Raw genomic sequence first — 14738 nt, forward strand, 5'->3', positions numbered from 1 at the left:
CAAGAATAACCTACAGAGTGAAGCTGTGCAACTCCCTAAAATGGCACAATGCAAAGATGCAACCAAAACATATAGCAAATATCACTGGTAGACTTTAAGGAAACTTAAATTTGAGTAACATCTATAAAATGATATAATATAATCATAATAGATAAATTATTATGATTATCCAAAAATAAATTATTATGATTAAGAGAGTGTGTTGTGCATAATATAATTTACTCTACAATTCCTTAAAAGTTATCATAACTTTTGAATTGATTAGAATCTTCAAGTGGCTACTTAGATTTATGGACAGGAGTTTCACATTGTAACATCTACATAACAAAAAAAATTTGTGGACTCAGAGCTGTGTTGGATAACGTTGTTAAATTTTAGTAGGAATAGGATCATTTGATTATTGTAAAACTTTTCCAATGCACATTTTTCTACTCCTTTACAAATCTATGAATTTTTACTAAAATTAGACTACTTCTAATATGAATGAACTAGAAATAATACTTTGATATTATATGGACCTATTTACAAGCATATAAAATCCAATCTTAAGTCTATAAATGTATTATATTTTTAGACAAGTATATACATAAAAATATAATATTATATATTTAAATCAAGTCTCATATTCACGAGTTTGTTCATGAATACATTATAATGTTCAAACTTGATTCATTTAATAATTGAGCCTAAATTTAGGCTGGAGCTTGGTTTTCTTGCCAAATAAACGAACATAGACAAGTATTTTCTTAAGTTGTGCTCAAGCTATTTATAAACAGTTTAGTTCATTTACAATATATTTTGGTCCATGTTTTGATTTTAAATCCAAAAACTTGAGTGATCCTCTTTCTAATAGTAAGTTCAATTTTTGTGGGGTTGATTTGTCAAGATTTTATATAAGCATTTTAAAATTTTGGGATATCAACATCAAAAATTGAAAATATTGAATCACCAGAATTATAGCGACGAAAATTTTCGTCACTAAAATCATTTCTTACAAAATTCTGCTACATTTAGTGATGAAATATTTCATTACTAAAACAATTTTTTGTTGCTATATTTGTGATGGAAAAATTCGTCGCTAAAACTTATTTTCTATTTTTATTTTTTTCATGCTTTGATATTAATTTGTAACATGTCATTACATTATTAAAACATCACATTTAAATAACACATTTATTTCAACAACACATTTATATATATAAAAAAAAAAAATGATCCATACATTCCACAAGTAAAAAATAAAACAAGTATTTAATTCAAACTTCTTCCATACAATAATTGTTTGCAACACATACAATAACACATGATGTTTTATAACAATACAAAAAGTGTAGCATAATATAATTATAATCAACGGAAGATGTCTTCATATGTCTTCAAGTAATGCCAAAAGTAAATCCCCTAAAAGCCACCAATAAGAAATCTGCACAAATATAAAAACAATACTACATTAAAATTGTAAAGTAAAAACATTAACTATATTATAAGAAACATTTCTAACAATGCATTAAGAGTAGCCACAACTCCTAATGTATAAGTTGTAGAAAGCAAATATAGATTTTCAAGTGTAATATAATACAATTAGTTTCAAATAATGCATCAAAAAAAAGTAGTCACACAATGTAGTACGAGTCAATTGCTAAAAAAAAGTACTAACCAATAACTGTTTTAACTTGAAGATGAACCACCCTCATAGGTAAGAATGTCATCATAACCCTTGCTCCTCAAAAATTTAAGAATATTCTTTTGGACATTTTCTTGCTTAGCTCACACCTCTTTGTCCCTAGCTCGCTCCTCTTGGTCCCTAGCTCTTGTCTCTTTGATTTATTGTGAAGCACAATAATGTCTAATTTTGATTTATTCCTACTCTAGTCTTTTATTACTATATCAATAACTCTACTAATCTAATACTAAACAAAAACCTTAATCCCAAATTTTTTTTTTCAAAATTTAAGACTTACAGTTCCATAGTGCCACCAGCGCTGGTGTGCTTAAGAGCCTTATTGTAAACACGATCCCAGCAATCAACCTTAGAATCGGGTTGCTCACAATCACCGGATTCGCCAACCACCCCTTCAAACTTGAGATCGCCGACTCCTTTAATATCGAAATTCACCAAAAAAAAAAAAAAATGTTGCACTTTCAATGAGCATCAAAAAAATGTAACCAATAGAAAGGTAAAACAGTTCTTCTATAATTAGAAATTTTGTCACAACTTAATGAAGTGGTCAACTGTGAGTGGTGAACAATTACTTTCACATGAACTCACTACTTTTTTCTCCACTATTTACAAGTTACAACCAACAATTTCAGAGTCATGACAAAAGTTGTGTCTTTAAACTAAAGAGGTAAAAACCTAAAGGGAATGGGGGTTGGAAGCTGACCAAGGGAAGTGCTCAATTGTAATGGATGCAACATGGGCAAGATATGTGTTAAAAAATGGCAAGTATCACTTCAAGGCTATGTCCTTATAGTATTGGACAACTTTGATCTTGACAGCAAATTTTGTATCATCTAAAAGCATCTTCCTACTAAAGACTAGAAAGCTTGATCTAAATTTGATTTTCTAATTTATTCTCTCTTTTTATTACGTTCCATTTTTTTTCTTTGGTAGAGAAACAAAAAATCAAGAAATAACAGTACCCAGAATGAATAAACTTAAAAAGGAGTTTTACTAAAACCAAGACCAATCATAAAAAGAAAAATAATTTTATAAAATTCAATATACATTCCAAGAATATTTATTTAGTATATGCCTCATTGTACTTCAATTTTCAATTTGGAATGTTTATGGCAATTAAGATACCTGTACATTTATATATATATATATATATATAATTCAATCAATTGATGCTTCTTGTGTACTTATCATATAACATTCCAATCCATAAATAACAATAATAAATTTCCATAAATAAATTATAAGCTTCCTATTTTTGGTGGTGTCTCTCCAATCCAAAAAAATGTTGGGTAAAATGAGAAGGAGCTAAAGATCAAGCAATTTCCAAGTAGCTTCTCTTTAGTCCCCACCAAGCCAAATAGACCTGAAACTTTCAATACCCTTTTTCCACGAATCTTCTCACACATTTGCTAATGATGCCAAATTGCTAATGCAAGAACTTTGATTACATAAAGGAAACTAAAAGACAAAAAGTACCTCAAGCATGTCCAAAATATTAATATATATAAAATTTAAAAAAAAAAAACAAACAAACAAACAAACAAAGAAAAAAAATACTTCTTCTCTTTTAATCATCAAGAGGATTTTTATCTATTAAACTTGAGATCTGAAAATTGCAACAAAGAGATGAGATGAGATGAGGGGGTACCTTGTTTTGGGAGTGGGAGCAGAACCGTCGATCTCTTGAACGGCGATGTAGGATTCAAGCTCGATGGCGTCGTTAGAGGAGAGGTTGGGGATGTCGTTGTTGTTGATGGCGTCGATGGGCTAGGTTAGCATCGGCATCGGCATTGGCGCTGTGAGTGAGTGAGAGTGAATCAGAGTGAGTGAGAGGGGAAAAAAAAAAAAAAAAAAGGCTGGTCACGACGACAGTGACAAAGGATTGGGTTGACGTCACTGGCGGGGGGCTGGGTCGACGTCACTGGCGGGGGGTTAGGTCGACGCCAGTGGGCTGGGTCAAAGTCGGCGTCGGCAGGTTGGGAGTCAACGGTGTGAGGGAGAGAATGAGTGGGAAAAAAAAAAAAAAGGGCTGAATATGAAATGAAAAAAAGGGGCTGATGAATGTGTGATATATATATGACCTCTTTAGTGATGACTTGGGTTTCGTCGCTATTGCCTGCCTTTAGCGACGAACTCGGATTCATTGTAGATAATAAAACTAATGTTTTGGTTTTTCCTTTTAGTGATGACTTATTTTCTTTGCTGATTGTCCGTTTGAGAGTTCGTGAGGGAATGGAATGGAATGAAATTGAATGATCATAAGAGAATGGAAAGGAATAGAATGGAATGGAATGGAATGTATTTAAGTAAGGGAAATGAATAGAAAAGAATGGAATGGAATGGAATGGAATTAAGTAATTTTGATTGGATGTTTTAAAATAAAGGAATGGAAAGGAATGAAAATGAATAGAGTGTAAGTAATATTGTTTGGGAGTAACATGGAGGGAATGGAATGGAATCATTTTATGATAATATTACTATTAGACCCCTATTTTAAAATAAAGAATTGAATATATAGGGGTAATTTGGAAGTTTTAATAAAAAAAATCATTAAATCTAATTTCATTCCCTCCCATTCCTCCCAATTTCGGGGGGAATGAAAATTTGAGGTTTTAAGGGAATAGAGAGAAATGAGTGCTCCCTCCTACCCATTCCATTCCCTCCCACTTAAACTCCCAAACAAGAGAATGAGTTTTCCATTCCCTCCATTAAAACTACCAAACAAGGGAATAGAAGAATATTCTAAAATGATTCTTTTCATTCCTATCCATTCCCTCCTCCCAAACGAGGTTAGTGACAAAAGTGTTTGTCGCAAAAAATTTAAACTTTTAGTGTCAAACAAATTCGTCGCTGTAGATCAATTTGGTTTCATTCAACACAATCTATAGTGACGAAATCTAAGTTTAGTTGTTAAATGTTACTATTTTTTTTTTTTATAAATAGCGACGAAATATAAATTTCGTCACTATTTGGTACTTTTTTGTGACGAAAAAATGTTTGCCACTAAAATTCGTCACTATAGTTACATTTGTTGTAGAGCGCTCCTGCTATCTCTGCTTCTGTCCTTGTGGAATCTCAATATTGATCTCAATCAAAAGGGCTCTGGTTCATTTGTCTCCACCTCCGCTACCTAAACTCAATCAAATACAATTGTGGGTACTAGAAATGGGCCTTATGTGCCACACCAACCCTCCACGTTTACCTATATCTTCGCATTTAATGCTTTTTTACGATCAACCACTCATTTTCCTTTGAAAATAGTACTTATAATATACACATGCGTGTGCACGCGCATACACACACATATATATGACAAAACTTAGGTACAATACCTTAAATGTTGTTCCTTAGATTTCCCACTTAAGATTGAATCATGTGTCTATTTAACTAAAAAATACACTTCTACCCCATAAGGAAAAATTCACATAACAAAATTTTAAAAGGAAAATCTAAGGAACAGTACGTAAGTATTGTATATATATATATATATATATATATTCTTTTAAGGGGAACAAAAATGATAAAGGTACCATAAAATATAAATAAAAAGTTAAAGAGAAATAAATTGATAATAATAATATTGAGTGACAGTTAAAAACAAATCCAATCATATTATTGAAAGCTTGAAATTAATCGCTAATTGTAGGTTAATTTTTGAGAAAGTCAACCTTTGTATACATCATATTCGTGACGGCTAGATACTAAGTAGTTGGTCATATCAGACGAAATAATAAATAAACCAAAAAGCTTAGGCTTGCCTATATATATAAGCAATAAGAACTTACTTCCCTGTACCTTGGACTTCCATCTTTATCTATCAGCTTAACTCAGCCTTACTTTCCACAGTTAGTAACCATTAACTTGTTACAATTTGCTTCCGTTGAATAAAATCATTTTTAGCAGTATTTTCTAAGTTCTATTCAATTTTCTCTGCCCCATTGTTTTAATATAGGTTTGATATACACATACTAGAGCTAACTAGTTTCTGGCTCAAATGAGTGGGCGTGTTACTCACGAGATGGAGATCGGGAGCGGCCCTTCATCGCGACGCCATCCACAACCTTCTTCTCATATTCACAAGGTGGAAAGGCCTCCTCAGCAAAACCTTCTCACTGAATTTCAAACTGTTATCAAGGAAACTTTCTTCCACGAGGAACCCTTAAAAGCTTTTCGGGGCCAAAAAAGTCATACAAGGTTTTTTCTTGTACTCCAAGCTATTTTCCCGATTCTTGAATGGGCAAGAAGCTACAATCTGGAAAAGTTCAGAGGTGACCTGATTGCTGGACTCACCATAGCTAGCCTGTGTGTCCCTCAGGTGAGTGAAAAAAATTTCCATAAAACAAAATAAGCTTAGCTATATATATTAATTTTCAGTTTCCATTTCTAATGATGCTCAAATATTTTTCCTACTAGGATATTGCATATGCAAAGCTTGCAAATCTTGATCCCCAATATGGGTTATGTGAGTTTCCTTGTTTCTCATAAACATCCTCGGTTTTTTTTTGCTACAATATGTTCTGCTTTATTAATCAATAATTAATGTTGTTTGTTGTTGACTTTTCTCTAGACTCTAGCTTTGTTCCACCTCTTATTTATGCCTTCATGGGTAGCTCCAGAGATATTGCCATAGGACCAGTGGCCGTGGTGTCTCTTTTGATTGGAACTATGGCGCAGAATGAGATTGATCCACAGAAAAATGCTCTTGCTTATAGGCGTCTTGTATTCACTGCTACCTTTTTTGCTGGAGTCACTCAATTCGCACTTGGATTTTTCAGGTATATTATTCTTTTATTAGCTGTTGTTCTTTGACAATTCAGCTATAGACTTTTTAGATAGCTATATCAAGTTGAAAATGTTAAAGGGTACTACATATTTGACTTTAATAGCTATAATTGGTAGATTTTAACATTCATTTAATGGTTAAATTACTTTTTGTTATAAAATAAAATTTGTAATCTCCCTAACATTAAAATGATGGTTTGACCATTGCTTGCAGATTGGGTTTCTTAATTGACTTTCTGTCTCATGCTGCCATTGTTGGATTCATGGCTGGGGCTGCCATTACCATAGGCCTTCAACAGCTCAAAGGTCTTCTTGGTATAACAAACTTCACAAAGAAGACTGACATTATTTCAGTGATGCATTCAGTTTTTGGATCAGTACATCATGGGGTATAGAATTTGTAATGTTATTTTTATTTTTTTTCTCTCTCTTCATCAAATGATGTCAATGTTTATTATGGGTCGGAAAATCCCATGAGTGGGTGTGAATGACTTTCTAACTTGTTGTACAGTGGAACTGGCAGACCATAGTAATTGGGTTGTCATTCTTGGCCTTCCTTTTGCTCACCAAGTACATCGTAAGTATCCTATTTCTAATAAAAATACTATGTTTCACTCTTGATATTTCACTTTATACTCTCTCAACTATAGGGATTTTTTTTTTTTTTTTTTAATTTTCATTTTATCTACTTCATAAAGAAAAATAAAAAATAGAAATTCTTTGGTGGAATATAAACTAGAATACTATGTGGGTAGAGGATTTTTATTCTTCAATTCCTATGTTACCTAAATTAAATCATTTTCATTGTTATGGACTTTTTCTTTGATATTGGCACAGGCCAAAAAATACCCCAAATTATTTTGGGTATCTGCTATTGCTCCATTGACCTCCGTCATAGTAGCCACATTTTGTGTATATATTACTCATGCTGATAAGGAAGGTGTAGCAATTGTAAGTACTCTTAATTTTATCATTTTGATTTTGTGTTTAGCTTGCCACAAAAAGGATTTGGCAAGCTTACATTGCGGTTTCTTTTACTGTGTCAGGTGAAATATATAAAAAAGGGCATAAACCCATCATCTGCTCATGAAATCTATTGGACTGGAGATTTACTTCTAAAAGGTTTTAAGATCGGTGTGGTTGCTGGTTTAATAGCATTGACGGTAAGCTAATTTCTTTACAATCATTAAGAGAACTCAGCCTAATAATACTCTCCAATATTAAAGCCAAATCTGTTGGATTCTAGGAAGCTATAGCGATTGCTAGAACATTTGCTGCTGTGAAGGACTACAATGTGGATGGGAACAAAGAAATGGTGGCAATGGGAACTATGAACATTGTTGGCTCCATGACATCTTGTTATGTAGCTACAGGTGTGTAAAAATGTACTCAAATTGAAATTATATATTTCTGAGCCTCTAAATTTTAATCACAGATTAATTTCTTTCAACATTTTATTAATCATCTTCATCGTGTGCATGCAGGATCATTCTCTCGCTCTGCAGTAAATTTCATGGCTGGCTGCAACACAGCAGTTGCCAACATTGTGATGTCTTGTGTTGTTCTTCTAACATTGGAACTCATCACACCATTGTTTAAGTACACCCCAAATGCTGTACTTGCTTCTATCATCATTGCAGCGGTGTTTCCCCTAGTTGACATTCCAGCTGCGATACTACTATGGAAGATTGATAAATTCGATTTTCTTGCTTGTATGGGAGCCTTCTTTGGTGTGGTCTTTAAAAGTGTGGAGATAGGCCTTTTAATTGCGGTATGTAAGAACTCAACAAAAGTTGTGTTTTGAATAAAAATACTCAATCCCATTTTTGAGTGTTTCATCTTTTGATTTTCTCACTGAAAACTCTTACCTTTTGTAATGGTAGGTGGCTATATCCTTTGCCAAAATCCTCCTACAGGTTACAAGGCCACGAACTGCTGTACTTGGGAATCTCCCAGGGACTCATGTTTACAGGAATGTGGAACAATATTCTACTGCAAAAACTGTTTCTGGAATTCTGATTATTCGAGTTGATTCTGCTATCTACTTTTCAAACTCCAACTATATTAAGGAGAGGTATTTTGAGACTCTCTTTCTATGACAAATTAACGGCCCTGTATATATATATATATTTTGCCGAATTAAAATTGTTTAGATTAAGGGTTTTTTTTTTTTTTTTCCCCATCAATTGGAGGGCATGGCCCCCTATCTTCCGAAAAAAGGATTTTACCTTTCCACTACATGCAATCCAAACATAAGATATTACCTCCTCCTGCGTACATGTGAGCATAAAAAGCATAGATTTTGCACATAAATAAACGATTACCTAGGCATGTAGGGCTTTTGTGTATGTTATGATCCCCGGACTTTTTCATGGAAGTTTTGTGATAATTTCTACATATAATAAGGAATACTTTTAGCAAACATAAGAACCTCCAAAGTCATAGAAAGGGAAAAAAAATGGCCTAGTTTTGTTCAATAGACTACAATGGAAAAATTGAAAGTAAGAACTCTAGTCCAGTAGACAGTTGTTAAATCCAATTTCTTGCAGGATTTTGAGATGGCTAAGCAATGAAGAAGAAGTTTTGAAGATAAACAGTGGACCCAGAATCAAATATCTCGTCGTTGAAATGTCACGTAAGCAATTTGTTTAGTCATGGTCCTTATGGAATTGGTTCTAATACTTACTAGAGGAATATATTCATATGATTCACAATCTTGCAGCTGTTACTGATATTGACACCAGTGGCATCCATTCCTTCGAAGAGTTACATAAGACACTTCAGAATAGAGATGTTAAGGTAAGATTAATTTAAACTCAGAAATTATGTGCCTATTATTTGCTTTCTCAACTGTGTTTAGATATATCTTGATATTTGTCTAGGACTTCTACTGTTTCATATATTATATGTTCACTAATTGGCATTGATTTACATCTACTGCATTTTCTTTGTCAACACAGAATACTCCAAGTTGAAGCATTAATTATCTAAATTTTGTTGGACAAGTAAACCTAGCTACCTAACATGTACAACACGTTTCACCAAAATTAAATTTCCTTATAATCTAATAAATTTCAAATTATATGTAACTACCTAGCTGGTTATGGCAAACAATTCATATTTCTTCTGAATAATCCTAAATAAACTTCTTTGATGAAAACCATACCCCATTTAAACACTTTAATTGTAGGGTTTGTTTATTTTTTTTTTTCTTTTTTTTTTCTACATACTAGACTATAATTTTACTCATTAACAGATATGCCAAGAATATTGTAGCACAATTTAAGTTATATGTTATCATTTTATGAGAAGAATTAGGATTTGAATTTCACTCATCAGTGTGAAGTTTATTAGAGAACCAAAAGTATTAGTGACAATAATTTGATCATGGTTTTGTAACAGCTTGTTTTAGCAAACCCTGGGGCAATCGTGACCGAAAAGCTGCATGCATCCGAGTTTACAAAAAAGATCGGTGAAGACATGATCTTTCTCACAGTTGCAGATGCTATTGAAATGCTGTCGCCGAGAATTAAAGAACTGCCATAATATATATTACGAGCGAGGGTGTTGTGAAAGAATGCAAATAGCTAGTTAAGGTGTGAAGCTGGGGTAGTGTTTAAATTGTGAAATAGTGTGGAGTGTTTGACAGTTTTCATAGCTGTTAGCAAATTTATTTTCAGTTCTGGGGAGCCCTAATCTTTTTAAGTAGAATGGCCATATAACGTTGGTCGTTGGGCATCTTGTTTCTTTTGTCTTTTGCTTCTTTCTTTTTCATCCACTCATTTTCTTTTCAATGAACTCTGACTCTCTGAGTTTCTTTGTACTTATTTTGTTATTCCTTTCCTTTGAATCAATTTTTTTTAGGTTTTATTTCGTAGAGTGGATAGAAGATTGAGGGAAAAAGAGGAGAAATTAAAGTGTATAAAGTTTATCATTATAAAGGTTTGAGAAAAAGGTGCAGAGAAATCAACCAATCTTATATAAATTATTATTAATGTATTTGTAATATAATAAACTAAAGGAATAAGATTGCTAAATCATCTATGTAAGACTTTTCTCTCTTATTTACTAACATTTTAGAAAGATCAGAAATTATGGTCCGAATAAAATATAATCATTTTTCACTTTTTTTTCCCCTTCTTCCACTATACTCTACCAAATAAGGGATCATGTTTATCAATCTATTGTCTATTTTCTCTATACCCATTTTATTCTCTCATTTCTCTGCCCAACCAAATGCACTGTTAGTATTTTGCATCTTGATGATTTTCTCCCCTATTCACCTGGAAGGCAATGATGCTCATCTAAATTAAGATCCCCATCTAGACAACGATCCCCATCTATTTTATTTTATATATAGGTTATTTGCTCTTAGATTTCTTGTATGTATGATATAGTACTGTTAGCCCATCCCATAAAATCAAATAAAGAAAATTACTTCTTCTCAAAAAAAAAAAAAAAAAAAAAAAAATTACAAGCACAAAAGAGAGAAGAGAAATAAAGATTTTTGCGGTCAGCAAGATTACTTATCCAAAGTGCATATGGTCTCATTAAAATTCAATAATTAATAGGAATTTGGTAATAAATATAAATTCTATTGAATAATCTCTAAGAAACAAAGACGACTGTTTATAGGAGTAATAAATTTCATTGTAATAATTACCCATTCTTTTTTAAACATAACCTAAATTTCATTGAAATAAATTCAATTACTCCATGAACCTCCAGTTTTGATAATTTCATATTTGAGAAATATTTCACCTTTGGCTAATGTGGATGTCTTTTGTGGTTTTGGCTTATTCTTTTCTAGGGCACCTATTTATAAGATTTTCTTTTTCTTCGAATAAATTGTTTTTGTGCACATGTTCCAAATATTTTGAGTTTTATTGTCAGAGACTCAGACTCACATTCATTTGAAGTGAGTTCATTCGTGTATTTATGAGCAATTATGAACCTCCTTTGATATATTAATATATGGGTCTAGTATAAACTTGTATTGTATCTATAACACACGTGTACGTACCTTGTCTCATCTCAAACATCTAGGTCCAGATCAATTTTACTTTGGACTTTTATTTTTGCTATTTTTTCAAGATATTTTGAGCATTTAAGATTTATTTCTGCACATTGAATTTTGCTTTCTTTGTAAGCTAAGCTACTATTTTATTGTTATCTAACTAACTTAGTGGCTTATTTTACACACCATCAGAACACCTAATTTTCATTAGAACTAATTACTCTCTCTTTCTCTCTCTCTGAACAATAACACTGTACTTTTCTTCTCTTGAAAGTGTTACTCTTCAATCCCCATGTATTTTCTCTTGTGTGAATAGTATTCTACCATATGTATTGTAAAGGAAAGGCACATTAAAAGGTTTTCCTTGAAATCTTGCGTGTGGAAGTGAGTCCAATACAAAAGTCAATACTATAGTCCGATCTTAGGATGTTATTTAGTGCTGAGAACCAATCACACCAAATTTTTATTTTGGGTTGTACAAATCAACCTTTAAGGTAAACGTTTTTCCATGATTCTATACAACTTTTCCTAAACTTCTCTTTTTATTTTTTATTTTTATGTTCTTACGTACTAATTATTTGGTTTACACTTGTCCAATAAAAACTTGTTTATGGGTATTACATTATCTTAACAATAACCCCCACACATCAAAGATACTTCACACGTTGATATCTATGCTAAAAAATTGAAGCATTCAAAAATAAATAATAATGCTACAATTGTAAATTATTTCATAATATTTTTATAAATTATTGACATGGCAAATTCTTACTAGTTCTCATTTAAACTACATCACTAATATCACTTTTTTACTTACTAATAATCACATACCACATCAACAATTTGAAACGAAAAAGTTTGTGAATTTGGCATTTTTAAAATAAATAAATAAAGAATTCTTCCGTACGATGTATTGTACGTGGTTTCATATTTACGTGTAAAATGTTAATAAATAAATAAATAAATTTAGAACAAACTATTACAAAGTAATAACAAATACAACAGATAAATTGCCCAGACCCTGAGAACTATTGACATGTAATTTTTTTTTTTAAATGAAAATATCAGTCCTTGTTCCTCATATTCTGAGCCCTTATTCTACTACCCCTTGACCCCTCCTTTTGAGCCGTACGACGATTTGACCTCCTTTTCAATCCATTAATTTGTTCTTGCCACCTAGTTCTTGCAACATCCACATCCATCTTCAATGTTGATCCATAATTATTTCTCAGCCCCAACAATTCACAATCATACTCTTTGCGCAACATAGGATCTGACAGAGTCTTGTATGCAGCATTCAGTTGAACAAACATTATGGTCGACTCTTCCTTCATGGGAGGTGGACAAACATCAGGGTGATATCGAAGAGCCTTGCTTCTGTATGCTTTCTTTATCTCGTTGATGTTTGCGTTGTTTGGACTCAAAGAAAGGAGCTCATAGAAATTGGTTGAATTATTTTCACTACCAATAACTTTGGTGGCTCTGCAGGAAACACTATTGACAAGCACACGAGGCCGCTGTTGTTTAATGGGAAGTGAAAGAGAGAGCAATGAATTGACACTGGTTTGGCTTGAACTTAGCAAAAAAGCCATGACTTTTAATAAGCAAAAGCTTGAAAGAAAGAGGAATATATGTCAATCTTTATATATAGGGAGCACAGTCTATTGGGTTTGTGGTTTTAGTCTCTTTTTTTATTAAAGGAAATGAATTAATGTGCACGGCATGTAAACATTGACTTGGCTCTTCAAGTTGCCATGGAGACTGAAATAGTGGTAATTAAGTTGGTAATTACGAAGCTAAACGCGTTTTCTCCTTGGTAAGCATCGAATCGATTGATGTTATCGAGGTGTGCGGCCTCCAAGTGTTTTGATTCAATTTATTTTACACTTTTTTTTATATCAATTAATCGTGTTTACAAAAGAATATATATATATATATATATAGATAATAATTAAATATTGTATTTTACGTATACGTTGATATATTAGATAATTTATTAATAATTAACCATTAAGATCATTGTGGGGAAAAAAAATGTCCTCTAACACTTAATTATTGAAATGAAAACTGCTCTTTTGTATGGGTATATATTTTGAAGTTATTAGTTTTAGAATAAATCAATTTTCTTTAATATGCCCAATCATATTAGTTACTAGTTTTACTTCTTACTTCGTAAAACCTATACCAATACAATTATTTTATGTTAAAATTATTGAAAAGAAGATGTGAAAGCTAAGAAAGAAAAATAGGACACAAGAGAATAACATGGTTTAACCTAATGACCTACGTCCACGATATAGAAGTTTTAGATAGATACATGTTTATTATCATCGATGTGTAATATAAAGAACCCTAGTAGGGCATATATAGATGCTACAAGGTCTAGGATTAGGTGTTTCACAAAAAAATAAAAAGTCTAAGGTTAGGTGTAGTTTATAGTTTATACTGAATCGGGCCACTTAGGCCATTACACATAATAAATATAAACCAATATAAATATGATCTTTAACATTTTTTTTAAGTAAAACTTAAATACAATTTCTTACGTACAATACATTAAGTTTCTCAATTAAATTCAATGACATAGTTGCATAGAATTTAATTTTCATTTGAAAAGAAAATATTATTTGTGCTTCATTAGCTAATATAAACATGTCTTTGAATTTAATTGAGGATTCTAATGAATTGTACCTAATTAATTTCACTTTATAACTGCTTAATAATAATATGATGTGATTGCACATATGACAACCAAAAGTTTTAATTAAATGTTAGTGTAAAAAAAAAAAAAAAAATCGATCATTCTTTCTTACAATTTCTTTATACTCTTTTTTTTATTTTCTTCATTTTCTTTCCTAGTTGCCATTCTAGTCCCCACCCTATATAAATGAAAAGGATGTATATATATAAGCCTTTTTCTTTTTTAATATTTAATGTATTCGATGGAAACACTAGAATGTGCCAGTTAAACTATAAAGCTTTTCACAACTTATTTAAAGAATATAATTATTTTAGATTTTAAGAGAGCAACAAGAGAGAATTGTGAGATTTGAGATGTCTATATTAGATTTTTATTTTTATTTTTTATAATTCAAATAATTGTGAAAGAGATTTGAACCATAAATATTTCTATAAAAAACAATATAAAGTGCTAGTTGAGTTAAAAGGCACTTGACAATATCTATGTTAGTATTGAAGTTTCATATGTTATTAAGAAAGATTAACCACAATGCCAATTGTAAGTTATCTATAAATGAC

The 14738-nt window shown here is 31.7% G+C and overlaps 2 protein-coding genes across 2 annotated transcripts; one reads left to right on the forward strand and one right to left on the reverse strand.

Annotated features, from left to right (window-relative positions):
- Positions 1 to 5482: 5482 nt before the first annotated feature.
- Positions 5483 to 10421, forward strand: LOC115969065 (sulfate transporter 1.3-like). The gene is made up of 14 exons (XM_031088629.1): positions 5483 to 5526; positions 5634 to 5996; positions 6095 to 6143; positions 6249 to 6456; positions 6678 to 6852; positions 6975 to 7040; positions 7301 to 7414; positions 7510 to 7626; positions 7710 to 7836; positions 7948 to 8234; positions 8347 to 8537; positions 9013 to 9098; positions 9186 to 9262; positions 9866 to 10421. Exons 2-14 carry the CDS (start codon positions 5676 to 5678, stop codon positions 10007 to 10009), a joined length of 1962 nt encoding a protein of 653 aa, XP_030944489.1. The 5' UTR covers positions 5483 to 5526; positions 5634 to 5675; the 3' UTR covers positions 10010 to 10421.
- A 2123-nt stretch (positions 10422 to 12544) lies between these two features.
- LOC115966540 (chaperone protein dnaJ 20, chloroplastic-like) lies at positions 12545 to 13075 on the reverse strand. Its single transcript, XM_031085756.1, has one exon. It carries the CDS (start codon positions 13070 to 13072, stop codon positions 12545 to 12547), a length of 528 nt encoding a protein of 175 aa, XP_030941616.1. The 5' UTR covers positions 13073 to 13075.
- Between the last annotated feature and the right edge of the window lie 1663 nt (positions 13076 to 14738).

Source organism: Quercus lobata, chromosome 11 (assembly GCF_001633185.2).
Source record: "Quercus lobata isolate SW786 chromosome 11, ValleyOak3.0 Primary Assembly, whole genome shotgun sequence".
Lineage (NCBI taxonomy): Eukaryota > Viridiplantae > Streptophyta > Magnoliopsida > Fagales > Fagaceae > Quercus > Quercus lobata.